This window comes from Zingiber officinale, chromosome 5A, assembly GCF_018446385.1.
Source record: "Zingiber officinale cultivar Zhangliang chromosome 5A, Zo_v1.1, whole genome shotgun sequence".
In the NCBI taxonomy this organism is placed as follows: domain Eukaryota; kingdom Viridiplantae; phylum Streptophyta; class Magnoliopsida; order Zingiberales; family Zingiberaceae; genus Zingiber; species Zingiber officinale.
This window is the reverse complement of record NC_055994.1, coordinates 140,290,768-140,313,726: the sequence shown is the minus strand read 5'-3', so window position 1 is coordinate 140,313,726 and position 22,959 is coordinate 140,290,768. Positions and strand designations below refer to the sequence as shown.

General features: G+C 34.4%; 1 protein-coding gene across 1 annotated transcript; it reads right to left on the bottom strand.

The window, feature by feature from the left end:
* Positions 1-4,471: 4,471 nt before the first annotated feature.
* LOC121982120 (pyrophosphate-energized vacuolar membrane proton pump 1-like) lies at positions 4,472-21,843 on the bottom strand. Its single transcript, XM_042535032.1, has 8 exons — positions 21,526-21,843; positions 9,860-10,434; positions 9,294-9,673; positions 8,961-9,047; positions 8,513-8,843; positions 5,127-5,537; positions 4,963-5,022; positions 4,472-4,894 (listed from the first exon to the last, which is right to left on the bottom strand). The coding sequence occupies exons 1-8, from the start codon at positions 21,758-21,760 to the stop codon at positions 4,685-4,687; spliced, it is 2,289 nt and encodes a 762-aa protein (XP_042390966.1). The 5' UTR covers positions 21,761-21,843; the 3' UTR covers positions 4,472-4,684.
* Between the last annotated feature and the right edge of the window lie 1,116 nt (positions 21,844-22,959).

Genomic DNA, 22,959 nt, shown 5'->3' with positions numbered 1-22,959 from the left:
GATTAAATTTAATTTTTTTACTTCCTTCTTCGATTATTACGCCATAGCAAATCAACTGAGGTTGTCATTTCTAGTATTTTTTCACGATGCGTCGGTAAATTTTCTCTCATTTTCTAAATTTCCTTAAATAAGTATTTTTCTATAATTTATTGTTTAGTCTAGCTTCTTTTTTTTTGATAAAGTAGGAAACATGCTAATATTGGTGTTGGGCCCTCTACTGCTAGTATTGATCCTAGATTTCCTACTGAAGAACATAGGATTAGGTTTAACTCTACCATTTATATGTCTATATGGACTAAGTGTATAGATAGACCAATTTTTATGCGCTCTTGCATCGTAGCTGTAGAGGCCATTGACTGCTACAGCTTGCATCGCCTTATTTACTATACCAGTTCAGTTAACATAGGTTTATGTTCTGAATTGTACAACAACCTAGTTAGAGTAGATGACCTTTTATACACTACTAGGGTAGCTGGTATTAATATCACGCTATCCCCTACTGTCATCCAAACCTTTTTAGGTCTACGACCATCCACATTCACTTTTCAGTGCTACCCTCCTAGAGATCTATCATTTGGTGATCCTTACTCGCATATCACTCTTGATAAGATTTATTCGTATTTTTTTGGGGTTATCAACTTGAAAATTATCTATACTTGTCATTTTTTGATGAATGTCAAAGGGGAAGGGTTAGGTGGTTTAAGTTAGTTAGCAACAAAATACCAAACATAAAACAAGGCTAACTTAAAAACCATGTCTTATACTTGCTTATGTTTTGCATATTTTTTTCACTAACTTAACACAGGTTGTCATTGCATCAAAAAGGGAGAATTGTTGGTGCGGTTAGCACTGATGGTCTAACTCAGGTTTTAATGAATGACAAAGTAGGTTAAGTTCGTTTCGTTGTGATCTAACACTTTAATTTGACGAAGTGTGCAAGAGAAGCCCGGCTAGGTCAACGGGTCAACCGGATAGCTGGCACGAAGCCCAGCTAGGTTGACGGGCCAACTAGATAGCCAGTACGAAGCCCATCTAGGTCGACGAGCTGACCTGATAGCTGGCACAAAATCCAGACTAGTCGACGGGCTAACCAGATGTCTGGCATGAAGTCCAGCTAGGTCGGCGAGCTGACATGATAGCTAGCACGAAGTTCAAACGGGTCGATGGGCTAACCGGACGTCTGGCAGGTAAGTTAAGGTAAGTCGCTGGAGGGGAGTGACTTGGTAAGGACACGTTCCCAGTTAGGAAACTTAGGCGTCGATCCAACTTAGAACCATTTCGGAAATCTAAGTTAAGATCGTGACTAGATTCCAGTCTCGATGAGACGAAATCTAATTACTACTCTGTTTGATATAAATTGATTTAACTTTTGTTTTGCAGAGTACTTTAACTTTTATTTTGCCTCGGGCTAACATTTTCTTGCAGGAAAAAGAATTTCTAGAAAATGGTGATCTAAGCGTTCGGAAGGGATCTGGGCACCCGGAAGGTAAAATTTATCTCGTCGCAGATATGAAGCGCGTTGATTGACCAAACCTATGTCACGGTCTGGATGCCCGGAAGGGATCCGAGCGCCTAGAGCATTCCTATAAAAGAAGGCCTTCACGAAGCTACTCCAACAACTTCTTCTACAACTGCTCCGTTGTGCTCTGCCTCTGCGACGTTGCGAAGCTATTCCGACAACTTGCGGTTCAAGTTTATTATTATTATTATTATTGTCGGTATTTCATTTTAATAGTTCTTGTACTTACTATTGCAATCTTGTTTGTGAACTATTAGTGATTGCCCAACGAAAGCACTCAACGAGTGCGGGCCTTAGAGTAGGAGTCAACGATGGCTCCGAACCAAGTAAAACAACTTTGTGTTAGCGTTGTGTTTTTTATTTTCCGTTGCATACTCAATTCGAATTTTCGATCGCTATTCACCCCCCTCTAGCAACTTCTACGATCCAACACTGATAAGTGCATAAGACACTAAATCCTCAAATTTATATATGGTGGGTGGCTTTATGACTTATTTCATCATGTCTCTAGTTATAGTGTGGTGCTCCATGTGCTCTGAGCTAATATCATCAGAGTCATGAGTCTTTAGCTCTACCTGTAAAACACCTTTTTCCTTATTATTGTTTTATGGTGTTTCCTTTCCTTTTTCTCCCTGAGTATGCTATAACATATCCTTCTCGTCAAAAGACCACATCTCTGTCGATCATCACCTTGTTTACCTTAGGATCTAAAAGCTTAAAACTTTTAACTCTTTTCTAATACCCCAAAAAAATATACTGCTCTGATTTTACATTTATCTTTGATCTTTTCTTACTATATATGTGTATATAGGTTGGACATCCAAATACTCGAAGGTGAGAGTCATCAACCTAATTCCTTGTCCATGCCTCTTTCGATATTTTATTTTCTAGTACTACTCTTGATGATCTATTAATTAGATAGCTTGTCATGTTAACCGCTTCAACCCAAAAGTTCTTTACAAGTCTTTTATTTAGCCTAAGGCATTTTGCCTTCTCAATGATTGTCTTATTCAACCTTTCTGTCAGACCATTCTGCTGAGATGTCCTGTGAACTGAGAAATATCTTATAATCCCATGTTGCTCATAAATTTTCTGAAACTTTAAATTTGTGTACTCAATCTCATTGTCTGACCCAAGACATTTAATTTTCATTCTGGTCTACTTCTCCACTTTAGTTTTCTAGAGTTTAAATTTTGAAAAAGTCTCATATTTGTGATGAATGAAATATACCCAAATCTTTCGTGAATAGTCATCAATAAAACATACAAAATACAAGTGTCCTCCACCTGATACTACACTAGCTAGTCCTAGAGATCTGTATGTACGTAGTCCAAAATCTCCTCCGTTTTGTGAATAACCATCTTAAATTGCACCTTGCTATATGTTCTAAGAACACAGAATTTGGTCCCCTCGGGGCGGTGGATGGTTAAGGCATGAGGTGTTGCCACATGAGGTCTTGGGGTCGAAACTCGGCGTGACCGAGCATAAACTCCCCCATGTCTTGACCATTTGTACTAATGGCTAGTAGTCACCCATGATTTACCTCCTCCGTGTTGGCCTAGGGACGGGTTGCCGGAGGCGCTGGGGGCGAGCGAATCGCCTTTTGCCACATAAGAACACAGAATTTACATAATTCAAGCTTGAACGTCTTGACATCCTTCAACAAATCTTTTTTGTTACATTCTATCATCCTTTGTTCACTCATATGCTCTAGCCGCATATGCCACAAGATCATGTTGTTTAATTTAGTTTCCACCACGACAAATTCACCTACAACCGTAATCTCTATCAACTTGTAGATGTTCCCTGCTAGCTTCTGTCCTTTCATTACCATTAGAACTCCCTGGTTGATTTTTATCATCTTATTCACTGATTTATAACTACAACTAATATTGCCCAGTGTACCTAGTGAAATCAAATTCTTCCTCAGATCTAGTATGTGCTAACAATACATAGCGTTCTGATCACACCATCAGACATCTTAATTCTAACGTTCCTTATGCTGATGATTTTATAAGACACATCATTCCCTACCAACACTAAACCAGAATTCGCTACCCTATAGGTGTCAAATCATTCCTTATTTGATGTCATGTCATATGAACACGCAGAATCTAAGATCCATGCATCCGTCAGCTACTCCAAACTCAACAGAACTAATAGCGTATCTTCGTCACCGCTTTCTAAATTTTTCTCTTCAACTATGTTTGTAGACTATCGAATTACCTTTGTTCTCTGTGACATTTTTCTTTATCTTTGGACAATATCTCTTCGTACCTTTGTCTCCACACTTGTAGCATATGACTACCTTCTTTTTCCTTGACTTAGAAGGGGTCTTATTATTATTACCCGATCCATACTAAGTTTTGCTCCTACCTCGCTCTTGATAACTATTCACCACAAGTCCTTCTTGAGAAACTTCACAACTTATTTTCTTCTGTTGATAAAAGCCCAACAAAGCACTTGTGACTTTCAATTTGAGTGTTTCTTTTTTCCACATCAGAATAAAAACCAAATTATCTACCTTTATCTCCTATCTACGAGAACATTAACACCTTATCTTCGTCAATTGTATATTAGGAATGTATATTCCCTTGAGCAATAAAATTTAAAGTTCTTGACTGTCTTATGATTTACGGCGTCAATTGTAATATTATTCCTCACAAATTATGAAAATGGATTTATTAACAAAAATTGAGTTTGGCTTAAGGCACAAGCGCAAAGATTCTATGTATCTGCAAGATGAAAATCTTGTATCCTAGAGGGATGATACCCTCAACCTAATTAACCTCCAACATGGTTCTCCTCTTCTCACTCACCTGTGAATGATTGTTGCCTCGGCAGATATTTTACCATGAACTTCCATACTAAATGAATCTTATTGTTATCATTACCGAATCAACAACAGCAAAAGTTAAGCAATTCTACGACCTAAATCTTTTCTGCATCTCAAGTCCTGTTATTCCACTCGACAGATTCATATAAACTTGCTTTTACAACAGTACATAAAAACAGAGTTCCAAGGAAGTCACTATCCCAAGGGTTGCAAACTAAAAGAAGAGGTCGAGAGGCTGTTGAAAGATGAAGCCTCACCGCCATATGCTTGAGAGTTGAAACATACTACAAGTCGCTAAAACATCCCAGATTTTCCATCTGAGTTGAGAATTAACTGAACCACTTGAAGAGCAGACCCCCGTGGGCAGCAAAGAAGGGGGCAAGCACGAGCGACTCAACAGCCATGAGCTTGATCAAGATGTTGAGGGAGGGGCCGGATGTGTCCTTGAGGGGGTCCCCTACTGTGTCGCCAATTACAGCAGCCTTGTGGGCATCAGAACCCTTTGGACCCAGTGACTTGGCATGATCAGAAACACCTGCCTGTTAACAACAACGAGGAGGAGACTCAATGCCACTTGTTTAGAATTGCATGACAGATTAATGGATACCTCTATGTATTTCTTTGCATTATCCCAAGCACCACCGGTGTTTGAAGCTGAGATAGCAACCTACATAGAGACGAAGCCATGATGCAAAAGCAGGAAACAATAAGCCAGACGAATGGATATATATAGTGAACCCAAGAAAACAATTCAATGATCTAATGTATAACCTGCACACCGGAAACTAGTGCACCAGCAAGAACGCCAGAGAGGGTCTCCACCCCAAAAAAGATTCCCGTAATCAAAGGGGTGAGCATAACGAGAGCACCAGGTGGAATCATCTCCCTCAAGGAAGCGTCGGTTGAGATCTTGACGCATGTGGCATAGTCCGGCTGGGTGGTGCCTTCCATCAGGCCTGGAATGGTGTTGAATTGGCGCCGGACTTCCTCCACCATCTTGAGTGCTGCACTGCCCACGCTCCTCATGGTCATGGCAGAGAACCAGTAGGGAAGCATGGCTCCCGCGACGAGTCCTATGATCACCTTTGGGGTCAACACATTGACTGTGTCAATGCCTGACCTGCTGACAAAGGCTCCGTATAAGGAAAGAGACACGAGAGCGGCCGATCCAATGGCAAATCCCTGGTTTGTAAGTGTTATTTTAGCATGTTAAAGAACTGAATAGGTGACATTAATAAAATCGAGAGGAATACATCCCAATCTTATTTTTCATTTAGATTAGTAATCTTCTAGTTAATGTTGCATGGAGTAGATTTAAGTAGCTTGTTAGTTTTAACTAAGTGTGTCAAATTGGTTAGACCACCCCCAACGCGACGGGCCTAATAATGTAAGGAAGAACGTAAAATTCTTTTTTCTTTCCGCAGGGACCAGGAGATTGGATCTAGCCATAAGAAGAATGCTTGGTATAAATAACTCACTTCTTGGTCTTCGACCCCCTCAGTCACTACGAGCATCATCCCGATCAGTGCAATCAGTGCAATGGGATGTGTCTATTTATTTATCTCTTGACTCGAAATGGGAGCAGGTAATTGGGTTGTGCCACAAATTTTATTTTTTAAAAAAAAAAACTAGTTTGATATGATTTAGTCAAATAAATTATAAAGTTACTAATTTGACTTTTAAAAAAAATCCTTTACTGACCTTCAATGGCATCCCTCATATTGAAACAACTCCCAATTCTCATTCTCTCAAAGTTCAATTACACTCTCTTAATTCCCTAATTTCTTTATTAGTTATTTTATTTTATTATTATTATAGTATTTATTTTATAATAATGACTCCCTAATTCTTATAATTCCTCACAAAGTTGTTGCTAAAGTCGTAAACATATCACCACCTTGATTGCTCAACTCTTCACATTGATGTAAGAAATGAATTTTTAATTTTTACTAATGTGTTTATTTAGTTTAAGAATACTTTTTAATCACATAGAATTACTAAGTTTTTACTAATGTGCTCCCTAATTCATATAAATTTTCTATTATATGTACTACAATCTCACACACACTTGACGTTTTATGTGCTATTAATGATTTATTTAAAGTTTATAGATATAATAACTTATTTTATGAACTTAGAAGAGTTATCCGAAAAAAATAAAAAATATATTATCCTATCCTAACGGTCGACATGCGGAGGTATAATTTTAAGCACTAGAATTATATATATATATATATATATATATATATATATATATATATATATATATATATATATATATATATATTTGTAATATTATAACCTAATACTATGAAAATTTAAAATCTAAATGATATTATTCTAATGCTCCTAATATTATTTGTCGAACTACAATTTTAGATTCTAAAACTAATATATTTGGGTTTTGCAATATTAAAAAGGAATACTATAAAAAATTGAAATTAATAAATATGCAATAAAATATTAGAAATTAAAAATATATTAATAGAATGTATTCAATTTACTACGAGAATTATGGTCACCTACTAATTTAATAGTCTTGAATTCCCTCTTTCTATGGGATTTGGACATAATGTGTATACCTAAATAAAAAAATTTAGACATGCTAATTCTTATCCAAATCAAAATGGAGTTGCTAAAAGTAAATCTTCAAAATGAGTTAAATGAACTTAATTTCTACAATAACAATAATTAAACTTCTATCCTAGTAAGGTCGGTTATATAGATATTTCTAATTATTAAACTCGATCCTCTACTATATCATATTATCTATATTTAAATAAATTTTATTATATTTTATTTTACTAACTAAGTTTTATTTTATCTTTCTCTTCCTCAATTAAATATGTATATTTAGAGTAGTCTTACCTTGTATTATTGGAGCATTCATTGGTTATCGATCTTTGTACATATTTTATCATATTAATTAATATGTGTCTCATAGTTTTTTCTCAACAAGTGTAACTCGACTTTGTTCTAATGTTCTTATTTCTTATCTTTGTATATTCAAAAATTTATTTTAACATCATTGTCTCTACAATTTTCATATTTCATTCATACATAGTCAAACATTTAATTCATATAATTAACATAACAAATTTAACCACTATTTTGTAAAATTTAATTTTTACCGATAATATAAAACTTGCCTTAAGTGTATTACTTAAGTTAGTGGATAAGTTATGCATCAATTTATCTTATCTTAGGTGTCATGGCTCGTAATGCACTAATCATTTCAATATTTACAATAACATTCGAGTTCAGTTTAGTGCAAGTAGTAGGGTGTTGGATGATAAGGGAAATTGCTTAAAGGAGTGTCTTGCATATATGCATCTAGAGGAGTGGCTTTACGTAGAGGTGCGTCTACATGATAAAGGCAGCTCTTAGCATGAGACAGACAAAATTGATTCAAGTGATATAGTAGAACTAAGCTAAACATGATACAATTTACACATCTCTATCTCACATAGGATAAATAAATATAAGTACAAAATAAGTAGATCTGTGTTGATGTGTTGATCATGATCTTTCTAAAAGAAGGTAAGTTGGTAGTTCAGTTAGGCAGCTCAAGTAGAAGAGCAAAAGGTTATGTTTAGATCACAAATATAAATATTTTTCATCAAATTTAAAATGTAATATTTTTATACACATTTGAGTTATAATATTCATATTGCATTAACTTATGCATATTAAATTGAAAATGTAATATTGTTAACATGTAGGTATTGAGGTCTTGAATTTCTTCTATTGTCTAAATGTTTTTAGATTTTTTGTTATGTATAAAAATAATTAAATACTAATTGGCCCACGGGTCTTAACCAACACAAACATATGTCACTCAGGCCTCTATCAACAGGAGCCTATAGTCAAAAGGCTGCTGTGGTAGGATAAATGCACCGATAATTTATCCCATTTCAGAGTTTGTGAAATTATCTTGGAGGGATTGTTAAGATGATGATTTCTCTTTTTACTACAAGAGGAGCCTACTATCTACTATGGACTATATCATCAGCACATGCACGACACAAAAATTACCTGACCTAGGCTAAACCCATTGAGACCTTAGTTCTAACACTTGTAAGAAAAAGCTTGTTACTATGTGAAGTAGAAAGAGGAAGCTTTACTTTGCTATGAAATTGGTAGCTATTTCGCATTACCTTGCCAATGGCAGCAGTGGTGTTGCCTGCAGCGTCTAAAGCATCAGTTCTCTTACGAATACTGTGACTCATCCCAGCCATCTCAGCAATTCCACCGGCATTGTCACTTATGGGTCCATAAGCATCGATGGCGAGGCCAGTGGCTATTGTGCTAAGCATTCCTAAAGCTGCAACCGCAACTCCATACATGGAAGCCAAGCTGAAGCTAACAAAAATCGCTACAATAATGGCAAATATCGGGATGATGACTGATTTATATCCCAAAGCCAGACCAAAGATGACATTAGTGGCTGCCCCTGTTCGACAAGAATCTGCGACAGCCTGAACTGGTCTGTAAAATTGATATAGCTTTCAGTGAAAATAGCAATATATATATATATATATGTTAGAGTAAAAATTAAGCAAGTTCTGAAAACAACTCATGCTCATAATTTGAAAAATAACTCACTTGTATGTATTACTTGTAAAATACTCAGTGCTGTAACCAATAATGAGACCTGCCCAAAGCCCCACCGATACACAGAAGAAAAGGTGCCTGATACAAGCAACTGACAAAATTAATTGAGAAGAGAAAAGTTACAGTCCAGCTGCAGAGTAAAAAATTAGCACAGACTAGACATATATAAGTATGAATGTATCCGAGCAAAATTGTTTAGTTTCATATAGGGATTGGCATTAAATTGCTTGGGACAGGATTAATCATAGTAGCGATTAGGATAAACATTAACAGACCATTAATATAATAGCAGCATCGATCCAACTAATAATAACAAGAACTCACCAATTCTTCACAATCTTCTGGTTACCAAAATCGTAAAGAGTGAATTTCGGTGGTAGTGCAACAAAGCTAACAATGGCAATTCCTCCAGTCATGAGGACTGTGGAGATGATCAATTGCCATTTCAATGCAGGTTCTATTTGCTTAACATCTTTGATCTCAAAGAAGTCGGTGGCAAACAAGGTGGTGAGCAAACAAACAATGATGCCCATTGAGCTGATCAGCAGAGGGTAAGACATTGCTGAGAAGTTATGAGTTTGGCCAAACGAAGAGATTGCACCCATAAAAAGCGCGGCACAAGATGACTCTGCGTAAGATCCGAACAAATCAGAGCCCATGCCTGCAATATCTCCCACATTGTCACCCACATTGTCTGCAATCACCTGTATGTAAGGGCACAAATCCTGATTAGAACACTACAAGAAAAACTGGAAGGGTCTTTGTAAGCTTGGAATGCTAGAATATGATTTATCAATCGTTTTCATATCAAAAAAGGTTGTTACTCCTAAATGATCTACAAAGAATTACTAGGGAAGGCCCTAAACGAAAATGTATGTGTAGAAATTTACTGCTGGATTTCTTGGATCATCTTCAGGAATATTCCTTTCAACTTTGCCAACAAGATCAGCACCAACATCTGCTGCTTTAGTGTATATACCTCCTCCAACTCTACCAAAGAGCGCCACTGAGGAACCACCTAGCCCATAACCTGTAATTGACTCATAGAGACCTTCCCAATCATCCCCATAGTATATCTTGAACAAATTGATTGTGATATATAAAACAAGGAGCGCACTGGATGCAAGAAGGAAACCCATGACGGCACCAGACCTGAAGGCTGCAGAAAAAGCTTTTCCAACACCTTTTCTTGCTTCCAGAGTTGTTCTGGCGTTAGCAAAAGTTGCAATTTTCATCCCAAGAAAACCCGAAAGAACTGAAGTTAGAGCGCCAAGAAGGAAAGCCAATGTGCTGAATACAGCATTTGCCAAGGACGATTTGCACATCTGATTCTTGTTGTAGTGACAGGGCTGAGAGTGAGTGCTATAGCTTCTCACCGATCCAAGGAAGAGAAATATCATAATAGCAAAAACAAGCATGAAAACTCCAAGATACTTGTATTCAGTGATGAGAAATGAAGTAGCACCTGTAGGAACAATGGCATTGCTAATTATCAGAAAGACAACAAAAGGACTAAGACACTAACTAGCAAATAGTTGTGGGCCCTACTAAGATGCCTGCAAATCAGACAATTACAAGATAAGCATAGCATATATGCATTAAATTGTTATTGCATGAATGTTGTGGTTAGCAGCAAAAGCATTGAGTAACTAGTGATAAATTTTCTAACAATCTTTCAGCTAATATTTGCCTTGCAAAACTATGGCTGTTGAAAGATAATTTTACTTCTACTTGTTGCTGTTGTAGTTTTTATTTATTATTATTATTTTTTTTTTTGAATAACCACTTAGTCTCAATTCTTGCTTCAAGTACTGCCTAGACTTTCCAGGAACTAATTCTTTCTGTACAAATCTATAAAAATGCGCTGTTTTGTGTAACATGGTATTCACTATGATAAGAAAATGCTATATCTGATTGATCAATGCTAAATCTGAAGAATCTATAAGGGATTAAACTGTGTATGAAACTTTTATTTTCCTTTACCTGTACATATAATCTCTCTCTCTCTCTATCTTGTTTTCATAATCAGAAAAAGGAACCAGAAACAAACGCACAATTATAATTCAAATTAGAAATGATAGCTGTATGGAACTAAACATTGCAGTAAAGCTTAAAACAATAGGAGTTTCGGTAATTCTGACGCTACATGCACGGTAATGAAAAGTATATAAAGACAACTTACTATTCTTCAGATAAATATTTCACACAGATAATAATGTGTTTTGTTGAACAGGTCAAGAACCCAAGTTTTTACCAAAAGGAAAAAATATGCAGCAAATATTTACCAAAAGGAATCAAAGAAATACGAAAAACAATCTCCAAATCAAGGTATGCAGACACAAGTTAACAATCTTAAGGATTGAGTTCCTTGCACAAGGACAGAATTGGAGTTTTAACTTTTTATGTCTAATTTCTAGATTGCTAAATGAAGATTAATTAGATTATCATATCGTTAAGAATATAAATTGATCTCTTGTCAAACAGTTTGATCTTGTGGATAAATTATGGAATCGGAGCAGGAGGTCCTATGTCTAAATATCAAAGTTCAAAATCTAACTATATCAACCTCTGTCAACAATATCTATTGCTGTCAAGCACATGTCTCATACCCCTTTCTAAAAAATTAACACATATATGGTTTAGTTCCTCAAAATGTCATTCTTTACCAATATATTTATTGTTACAACTTATTCCAAATTTTGTTGGGTTTCACCAGAAAAGGTAATTAGGTTTCTCACACACATATATGCAATTAAGATTTTATTGTTATGTCATTGTGATGTGATGCAAAGCCAACTCTCCTCTTATGCCAATTTCAATATAATGAATTATTCTTCTCTACCTGTAGATTTTACTCATATATGATTTTCCACGTAAAGAGAAGAACACTTGGTTACATTTAAGGTGAGAATAATAAGTCGCAAATTAATTAGGGAGAATGATAGAAATATTTATGAGAAAACTTAACTACCCAACATAGGTTAATAGTATTGGATATGAGCCTCAAGCAGAGTATCAATAGAAGGAAAACGTGCACGACTTCTAAAATTAAGTGGTGGAAATTAAAGGATAAGAAACAAAACATATTCAAAGAGAGGGTATGACTACAAATATTAGGAGAAATATATAGTTACTCGAATACAACTTAGGATAAAATGACATTAAAGTTGAAAATGGTAGCCAAGAATATACTAAGAGAGTCAAACGGATTTGCACTACCAAGTAAAGAATCTTGGTGGTGAAATGAGAAAGTACAAGAGAAAATGAAAAACGAACAACCAATAAGTTATTATATATTTGTATGAATAACGAAAACTTTTAAAAAGTATACAGTAGCTAAGAATAAAACTTTTGAATGCTTATTTCGACAACTGAATACAAAAGAAGGGGAATGAGATATTTATAACATAGTCAAAACTAGAAAGAGGAAGATAAGAGATCTTATCCAAATAAGATGCATTAAAGATGAATGAATAGGGTATTACTTAAAGATAAGAAAATAAAACTTAATGAAAATAAGAGATTTTTTTCATCAACTTTTTAATGAAAGTTTAGGTGACCAACTTAGGTAATTTAAGCAAATCAGAGGAGTATAAAAAATTAAATTTTTATTATATAATTCAAACTTCAGAAGTAGAACAGACATTGAATGGGATACAAAATAGAAAAGTAGTTGAACATATTCCAATATAGGTATGGAAGTAACTAGGGAAGCAAGGTATTGAATGACTTATGAAGTTATTCAATCTGATATTGAAAACGAAAACATTTCTAATGGAGAATAAGTACTCAAGTCCCCATATATAAAAACAAAGAAGACATACAAAATTGTCTGAACTATAGGGGTATTAAGCTAATGGCTCATACTATGAAACCTTGAGAAAGAGCAATAGAAAAAAGACTAAGAAAGAAGACCATAGTGACCAAAAATTAATTTGGATTTACATCTTTTCATACAACTAATTAAAAAGTATTGGGAACATAAGCAAGACTTACATATGGTATTCGTCGACCTTGAAAAAGCTTATGATAGAGTTATAAGGAAAATTATGTGGAGAGTTCTAGAAAAGAAAGGTGTTAACGTGTGCATATTGAAATAATTAAGTATATGTATGAGAATGTAATGATAAGAGTAATGATTTTAGGTTGATTAACTGAAGTGTTTCCTATAAAGATAAGATTACATCAAGGATCAACTCCTTATCTTTTTCACTAATCAATAATCATGGATAAACTCACTAGGCACATCTAAGACACGATACCATAGTGTATGTTGTTTACGGAGGATATTGTTTTGATAGATGAGACACATGAAAGAGTAAATGTTAAACTCGAATCTTAGCGGGAAACACTAGGAGTGAAAGGTTTTAGGCTTAATAAAGTAAGACATAATATATATAATTCAACTATAGCAATATTAGATGTAATGAGACAATTGTTAAGATAAGAGATGACGAGTTTGTAACTAAGAGCTTTAAGTATTTAAGATTATTTTTGTAAAAGGATGGAGAGATTGAGAGACTTATTTTATGTAAAATACAAGCAAGATGATTGAAATGAAGGAGAGCATCACGTGTATGTGATTGTAAAGTACCTCTAAAACTTAAAAGGAAGTTCTACAAAACAACGGTTAGACCTGCTACGTTATATGGAGTTGAATGTTGACAGTGTTCTAAATTGTGGGCTAGGCAAGCACCATCTAGGCGTTAGGCAACCGCCAACCGTACCGAAAAAGTTAAGCGATCATCCTAGGCAAAAGCGTGCATCATCCGTGCATCACCATGAAAGAATTGCATGCGAGCGTTGATGGCAGGATGCCTCCGCGTCGCCGAAAGCGTTGCGAGATGCCTCTGGGCCGCCGAAAGGGTCGCAAGACGCTTCTGGTGTCGCCTCGTGGGACCAACACGCGATGTTGCATTCCGATTACCGAAAAAAAAATAATTAATTCAAACAGTTCCCAACTGAAGTGTGATATTTCAAATAGACTTTCATAGCCCCTAACTAAATTATCACAATAAAATATATAAAAAATATATTTAAAATTTAAAAAATAAATAAATTTTATTAATTGATATTATGAATTATTTTTTATTGTTTTAAATTTTATTTAAAAATTCTAATACAACAACAACAACCAAGTCTTATCCCACTAGGTATGGTCGGCTATATGGATCCTTTTATGCCATTGAGCTCTATCTCAATCTCCTACTATATCATCGTCTATACTTAAATAAATTTTATCTTATTTTATTATTGCTAACCAAGTCTTTTTTGGTCTTCCTCTTTCTCGTTGGATATGTGTGTTTGTCATAGTTTTACATTGCCTAACTGGAGCATTTATTGGTTGTCTAAGTGCATGCTCATACCATCTTAAACGTGTCTCTCGGAGTTTTTCCTCAATAGATACAATTCTGGCTTTCTCTCTAATGCTCTCATTTCTTATTATGTCCATCCTCGTATATCCACGCAACCACCTTAACATCCTCATCTCTATAACTCTCATGTTCTGCTCATGTGCTCGAGTCATAGCCCACATTCAGCTTCATATAATATAGCAAGTCTAACTGTGATTTTCTAGAACTTTGTTTTAAGTTTTAGAGGTACTTTACGGTTATATAAAACACTCGACGCTCTCCATTTCAACCATCCTACTTGTATTCTATGTAAGACATCTCTCTCAATCCCTCCATCGTTTTGCAAAATGATTATAAATATTTAAACATCTCGGTTCCGACAACTCATCATCTCCTATCTTAACAATTGTCTTATTACGTCTACTATTATTATTAAACTTAAATTTCATATATTTTATCTTTATTCTACTAAGCCTAAAACATTTTCTTTCTAGTGTTTCCTGTCAAGATTTCAGTTTAAAATTTACTCCTTATCGTGTTTCATCTACCAAAAAAATATCATCTGCAAATAACATGCACCATGGTACTATGTCTTGAATGTGTGCAGTGAGTTCATCCATAAAATATGAAATGATAGGGACTTAGAAATGATGTTTGATGTAATCCTATCTTTATTTGAAATGCTTTAGTTACTCCACCTGAAATCTTTACTCTGGTCGTTACATCCTCATACATATTCTTAATTAGTTCAATATATGTTACACTAATATCTCTCTTTTCTAGAATTCTCCATATAATTTCTCTTGGGACTCTATCATAATCTTTTTCTAAGTCAATGAATATCATGTGTAGATCTTGTTTTTGGTCCAGATATTTTTCAATTAGTTGTCTAAGAAAATGTATAGCTTTTATTGTCGATCTTCCAGGCATGAACTTAAATTGATTTTCGATAACCGAGGTCTCCTTTCTTAATCATTTTTCTATTACTTTTTTCCAAAGTTTCATGGTATGACTCATTAGTTTAGTACCCCTATAGTTTGTACAATTTTATATGTCTCCCTTGTTCTTATATAAGGGAACTAGAATGCTTACCCTCCATTGATCAGACATTTTTTTCATTTTCAATATCATGTTAAATAATTTTATAAGTCATTCAATACCTTGTTTCCCTAAACACTTCCATACCTCTATCGAAATATCATCTGGTTCAAAAACTTTTCCATTGTGCATTCCATTTAAAGCCTGTTCTGCTTTTAATGTTTGAATTCTACGATAAAAATTTAAATTTCTATACTCATTTGATCTACTTAAATTACTTAAGTTAAGCTAGTCACCTAAACCTTCATTAAAAAGTTGATGAAAATACTCAATCTACCGCTCTTTTATTTCTCCATCGTTTACTACTTACTAGTATTCTATTACATTTAACTTTAATACATTTTATTTGGATAAGATCTTTTGTCTTCCTTTTTCTCACTTTAGCTATTCTATAAATGTCTCTTTCCCCTTCGTTTGTATTCAATTTTTGATATAATCGTTCTAAGAGTTTCATTCTTTGCTTCATTCACTACTTTCTTAGACTCTTTTTGACTATTCTATATTTTTTTAAGTTTTCCTCGTTCTTACAAATATATAATTTCTTATAAGCTATTCATTTTTCCTTCACTTTCTTTTGTACTTTCTCATTCCACCACCAAGATTCCTTACTTAGTGGTGCATGTCCCTTTAACTCACTGAATATACTCTTAGCTACTATTTTCAACTTTGATTCCATCTTATACCATATCATATTAGAGTCACTGTATATTTTACCTAATACTTGTATTTCTACCTTCTCCTTAAATATATTTTACTTCCCATCCTTTGACTTCCACCACTTAATTTTATGAGTCATATATATTTTCTTTCTATTTATACTATGTTTGAGGTATATATCCAAAACTATTAACTTATACTAGGTAGTTAAGCTTTTTCTAAGGATGACCTTGCAATATTTACAAATCTTTCTATCCTTCTTCCTAACCATAAGAAAGTCGATTTGCGATTTATTATTCCCACTTTTAAATGTGACTAAGTGTTCTTCTCTTTTCTTAAAAAACGTATTAGCTAATATAAGGTCATATGCTATCGCAAAATCTAATATAGTTTTCCCTTTTTCATTTCTTATTCCAAACCGATAACCCCCATGTACTCCTCTCATATTCCTCATTTTTCACTCCAACATGCTCATTTAGATCACCTTCTATTAAAATTATTTTATTTGGCGGAATGTTTTATAATAGTTCATCTAAGTAATCCTAAAATCTTGATTTGGTAGCTTCATCTAATCCTACTTACGGTACATATACGCTAATTATGTTCATAATTTCTTTCGCCACTATTATCTTAAGGGTTATAATTCTATCCCCTTTTCTAACTACTACAACTTCATCCTTTAACGAACTATCTACAATAATACTCACTCTATTTCTTATTTTACTTTTTCCTATGTACCATAACTTAAAACCTGAGTTCTCTATCATCTTTTCTTCTTGTCTACCCATTTTATCTCTTGTATACACAAAATACTAATTTTTCTAATCATCGTATCTACTACCTCCATTGATTTACCAATGAGGGTTTCTATGTTTCATGTTCCAAATCTTAGACTATTAGTTTTCGTATCATATTTGTTCTTATCCAACCTATGATGTAAGAATTCTTGCCTATTTAACACTACACTCAAGTTCTCATAGAGATGTAGCGGTCCTTACCGATACGTTATAGTCAAACATTTCAACGTGAACTCTTGCATACTTAGCACTATACCTGAGTTCTTGAGATGTGACGGTCCTTGTCAAGACGTTACAATCGGACCCTGCAACACTTTCCTTTCAAGGAACAACCTAACATTAGCACAATAACTTAATGGATTCATTAATTGAACATTTACCATAGTTTTAACTCTGGCTAGCAATCTAACACGACCCTCTTGCTTCATCCAGGCTTAGGACCGGCCATGACTGGTTCGTTATGGGCGAAGTTCTAAAAATTCTAATAAATCATATTTATATTCTGATATTTTTTAATTATTTTATATTTTTTTATACTATTTAATTGATATTCTAATATTTTTTTACTATTTTAAATATGTTTTATTTAAATAAATAAATAAATATTTTATATAATTATGATGTTTCAATTTTAATTCGAGTTAATGATAGATCAATTTTCTTTAAAGAAAACTATATTTAATTATTTTTTCTAACAATATTAAGTTGTTCAACAATTGAGAAGAAAAAGAGGAGGATCACAATGATGATATTGAGTTTGTGTCCGATGAAGAACACATTGTTGAAAATTATGGAAAAGAAGTAGAATAAATATGTGATATTTTATTAGTTATATAATTTTGAACTCATTTTAAATTTGATGTTATTGTGTTGGAGTTATAGTACGTGATTTATTATGTAATTTATGTTAATGGAATCCGCCTAGTGGCGCATAGCCCCCGCCTAGGCAGCCTAGGCGCTAATCTGGCGCCTTACTAGCTCCTAACGAATTTTAGAACCTTGAATGTTGGGCTATGACTCAATCACATGAGCAGAAGATAAGAGTCGTAGAGATGAGGATATTTAGGTGGATGTGCGGAGATAAAGGATGGACATGATAAAAAATGAAAACATTAGAGAAAAAAGGCAGGATTGCACTTATTGAGGGAAAACTCTGAGATACATTTAAGATTATACGAGCATGTATTAAATGACCAATAAATACTCCAATTAGGCAATGTGAAACTATGACAAATATGCACACTAAATGAGTAAGAGGAAGACCAAAGAAAACTTAGTAACAATAAAACAAAATAAAATTTATTTAAATATAGATGTTGTAAAACAAAATAAAATTTATTTAAATATAAATGTTGATATAGTAGGGGATAGAGTCCAATGATGTAAAAGGATATATATAGATGACGACCTCGCCTAATGGGATAAGGCTTGGTTGTTATTATTGTTTATGGTTTTCCATGTGAATTTATGTATTTTTTACTTGTGCTGGTGGTTTATTTTCAATATTATTTTGTTACAAATTGGTAATAGAACCCAGGTTTAAAATTTTGACTCGTACCGAGGTTTCGGTCCTGGACCAGAATGATACGATTTCGGTACCGTATCGTGCCGTGCCGATATAGTTTCGGTATTTTTTAAATATAAAATATATTAATTAAAAACTAAAATATTTAACATAAATATTTAAAAAATAAATAATATAAAAAAAATAATCTTTAAAAAAAAGGAAAAGATATGAAAATAGATAAATAAATAAAAAAAAAATTTATTATAATTTTTAAATTAAAATAAATGAAATATAAAATTAATTAGATAATTTTATTATGGTTTAATAAAATCTATTTAGATTATCTCCATCATAGCTAGGAGTTGATTAAAATAATTAACCTAAGTTTAATTAAAAAATCTAAAATCTGACACCACTCGCGAGCCCACATGACTTTGGCATTGTCGCGGGTTGCCCGACCAGCCATGGTCGCGGGGATTGCGTGACTCTTTCAGCGCGACCACGTTAGTCGTGCGCCTCCTCTGTAGTGATTGCAGGGTCGCACAATGCCTCCGCGGTGACAGCGGAAGGGTTATGCAACCCCTCCACTGTCATCACAGGGTCGAGTGACCCCTCCACTGTGACCACGGGGTCGTGCAACACGTCGCACCTGTCGTGGGTCTGGTGCCAAGATCGTGCCGGTGTCGGTCGCCGAGCGGAACGAAATGTTTCGCCCGTTTCAACCATCTCAGCACGACACTTTAAACCATGAAATAGAACATAAATCTACCGTTGACAATTACGTCAACCATGAATTATTATATTCTACTATTGGATTACAACACTTGATTTTTGCTATAGCAGTTCAAGATGAAGGTTGTGCCTACACAAATAGATTTTGGATGATGCACTATTAGGGTTTGAAAAGATGCCCTCAAGTTGGTCACCAAAAGAAAATCAATGCAAGGATTGAAAGTCCCTATCCCAAATTCATCTTCATCGTCAAATCAAATATTGCAAGATGTTTTAAATGAGAAAACTACCACTACATTATGGTTAAAGTTGGAGCATTTGCAAGACAAATTCATCTTCAAACCAATAAATTGCACTTGAAGCAACGACTATATTCTTACCATTTGGCAAAAGGTACATCTTCAGAAGATCACTTAATCGTCTTCAAGGAAGTCATTCATAAATGGGAAACATAGAGGTTAAATATGATGAAAGAGATTTAGATTAATCCTGTTGTGTTCATTGCATTCTTCACATTCAACTTTCAAATACACTATTTTATAGTTGTGATAAACTCTTAATCTGAATGAAGTTTATGGTGTTTTATTTTTAAGGAGATCAAGTGAAACATCTTGTAGTTAGATGTGAGGCTCAAGAAGAGGGTCTCGTTGTTTGAAGGAGAACTATAGAGAAAATTTCTAATGGTGATATTGTTAAGAGCAAAGTCAATACTCACGGTAATCTTTCTGATAATTTGGTGACTAAATAGCATTGCTTGGGTAAAGATTGTTAAGAGTGTATGATGCAAATTCTCATGGACCTGACTCGAAAAGGTAATTAGGTCTCCCTCTCACACACATATGTACAATTAGGATTTTGTTGTTAGATTATGTGATGTGAAGCACTGTAACTTTTCTCTTATACTGATTTCGATGTAGTGAATTCTTCTCCATCTAGGATTTTCCATGTAAATTTATGTGATTCTGGCTTTGTGTTGGTTGCCTATTTTCTATATCATTTATTACGTCTACGTTTATTCTTTTGATAAAAAATTAATAATATATGGAAACTTATGCTTAGATGAAATAAATAACGTAAGGGCAGCTCGGTGTACCAAGCTCCCGTCATATGGGGTCCCGGAGAAGGATCCATTATACGCGACCTTAAATAACGTACCTGTGAAAAATATTTTCTAGCAAAATAGATTATTTTCTATTGTCTGGATGTTTTACTAAAATCTGTTAGATTTTTTTTTTCTTTTGGTGTATATATATAGGAAAATATTTTCCCTTTCTGAAGGTTGGTTCAATTGAGCAAGCTAAGTGGACTAAACAATTTGATAGCTCATTTCACCTGACTGTATTGACTCATCCATCCAATCCAATTAGCCCAACCAACCCACTTTGCCTAACTGAACCGGCTGGCTCATCAATCTAGTTCGGCTTGTGGACTACCTTACCCATGTGGACCGATTGAATCGGCCTAACTCATCTGACGTATAAGGCAATTTGTTTTGCTCATCTGGCTTGCCTAAACTACTCAACCTGGCTTCCGTAGCCCACTCAGATTGATCAGCCACCAGATCAAACCCAAACATCCTATCCAAACCAATTGGTTGTTTAGCCCCGATCAACTTATATAAAAGAGGATAGAGAGCAGAGGACATAGAAAAGTTTATTAATAAAGTGAAAAGCTTATGGATGGATAGAGAAAATGATTTATACTCTTTTCTAAATTTGCTAAAGGATGAGTAAAGAAAATGTCATCCACAGGTCATTTTCCTTTAAAGTTCTATCATAAAAAAAAATTGCATAATTTTCTATTAAACTAAATACTAAGAAACTGTTTAAAATATTTTTTTTTTTCAAATAATGTTTTCAAGAAACTGACCCAAAGAAAGGGTATGAATTCTGCATGTGAACCCAAAGAAAGAACATAATTGGAGAAATAAGATAGCAGGTGACTAAACTGGATTGTGCCAAAGGGAGTAACAATCATTTTAACCCAGATCAACAAAAATAAATTTAGTATAAACTAATAATAAAAAACTAACAGTAATTTAAAAAATCAACAAGAAATCAAACACCTCTTCAAAGCAGCTAGGAACCTAAAGTACTCATATAGCAGTTTCAGTATATTGGAACCATCTTTAAAAGAAAATAAATCCAATTACCTCAATACCACGAAGTGTCAAGAATAATTTTAAATTCTTCTGATCAGATAAACAAGAAGTAGATCATCAGAATTTTAACCGCCTTGGAATTTTACTGAACTATTCTTGCATTTATGTTATAACGCAGAAGAGGAAAAAAAAAAAAAAAAAACCGAACTTTCTTGTACTCTATGGAAGTTCTACGATTTTGTCGACTAGAATCCCCTCCTAGGTTTCGGCATTCCATAAATAGAAAGGAATTCAGAGACGAAGCACTCACCAATGGTGATGGCATTCTGAATCTCAGAGCACTTTCGGACGGCCTCGAATCCCTCGGGTCCTTCCTCGTCGTCATCGCAGACGCCGTCGTCCGTCTTGCTCTTCCCCCCCTTCGCCGGCTGCTCGGAGAGCTTGATTTTGGAGACCAGGAACCACTGCAGCAGCGCGAAGCCGATGCCGATCACCGCGGCGAGAGCGATTAGAACCTCCACCAAGGGCTTAGAAAGCCTCCCCATCTGCTCCGACTCAATGCTTTCTGGGAGACGAGGTGTCGTGGCTCCGGCTATTTAAGGAGCGCTGCCACGCACGGCAGAACGTAAAACCGTTCCCCCTTTTGCCTTTTGCCTTTTTGCATTTTGTTTCTTGTCTTTTGCCATTTGGAGGGAAAAAGAAACTGCCTGGTTTTCAGGTTTATTTTTCACCGTTTTATTATTATCATTAACAATATTATCATCATTGTTATTCTTTTCAAGTGGCTGGGTATTGAGTGCAAAGAATGTAATATTTATTCCTACCATATAATTAGTAGGCAATAAATGATTCGAACATCCATGAGTAAACTTACTAGTGTTCGATTTGGTTTATGTGTGTTCGTTTAATTAATATAAAATTAATTAAATAAATAAATTTAAATACATAAATATATTTAATGTTTAAAAAAAATTAAAATTTTTAAATAATCAAACAAGCTTAATTAAGAGTCTCGAGCTTAAATAATTTCATTTTAAATTTAAATTTGACTTGACTTGACGAACTTAAACATCATAAAATTTAACAAGACTTGACTCATATGCATGCCCAAGCAAACTTATCCTTCCTTCCTGGGTGACTATTCTGAGCATTTCCAATCCGTGGGCTCAAGAATATTAATTTGTTAATAAATTAAATAGACTCCACACTAGATTATTTTCTTTATGTTCTTGAGTGGACATTGTAAATGAAGCAATGAGAGTCATTAGGCATAAAGTATAGTATTAATCATAACAGGTTGCAGCTATCCAAAGTATGGGAATATCACAATCTTTACTATAATAAAGCCCAGATCGTGAAGGGATTATATTCAATCCTTTGGGTGCTTTAATTTCTCCTTTACATTATTTTCATTACTTCAGTTTCCTCTATTTTGGGGAGATTTAGTTTATGAAAATTAACTTTACATAAAGCAGTTGGATTAGTGCTCTTAATTATTGTAAAAAATTATATCTTTTTAAGTGTGGAAATCAAGCTGTCCTTGATACTGAGAGAGTGGAGAACTATGACTAAAATTATAGGAGCTTTTGGCCAACTAGAGCAGCAGAAACCATTAATTTTGGTTGCAGATTCCTACGAATTGCTTCTCTTCTTCTATTTCTCGTTCAAGGAGAGTAAAAAAAACTAAGAGTGGATGACTTCATTTAATACTTTCATGAATGCAGATGATAGCATTAAAGTGAGT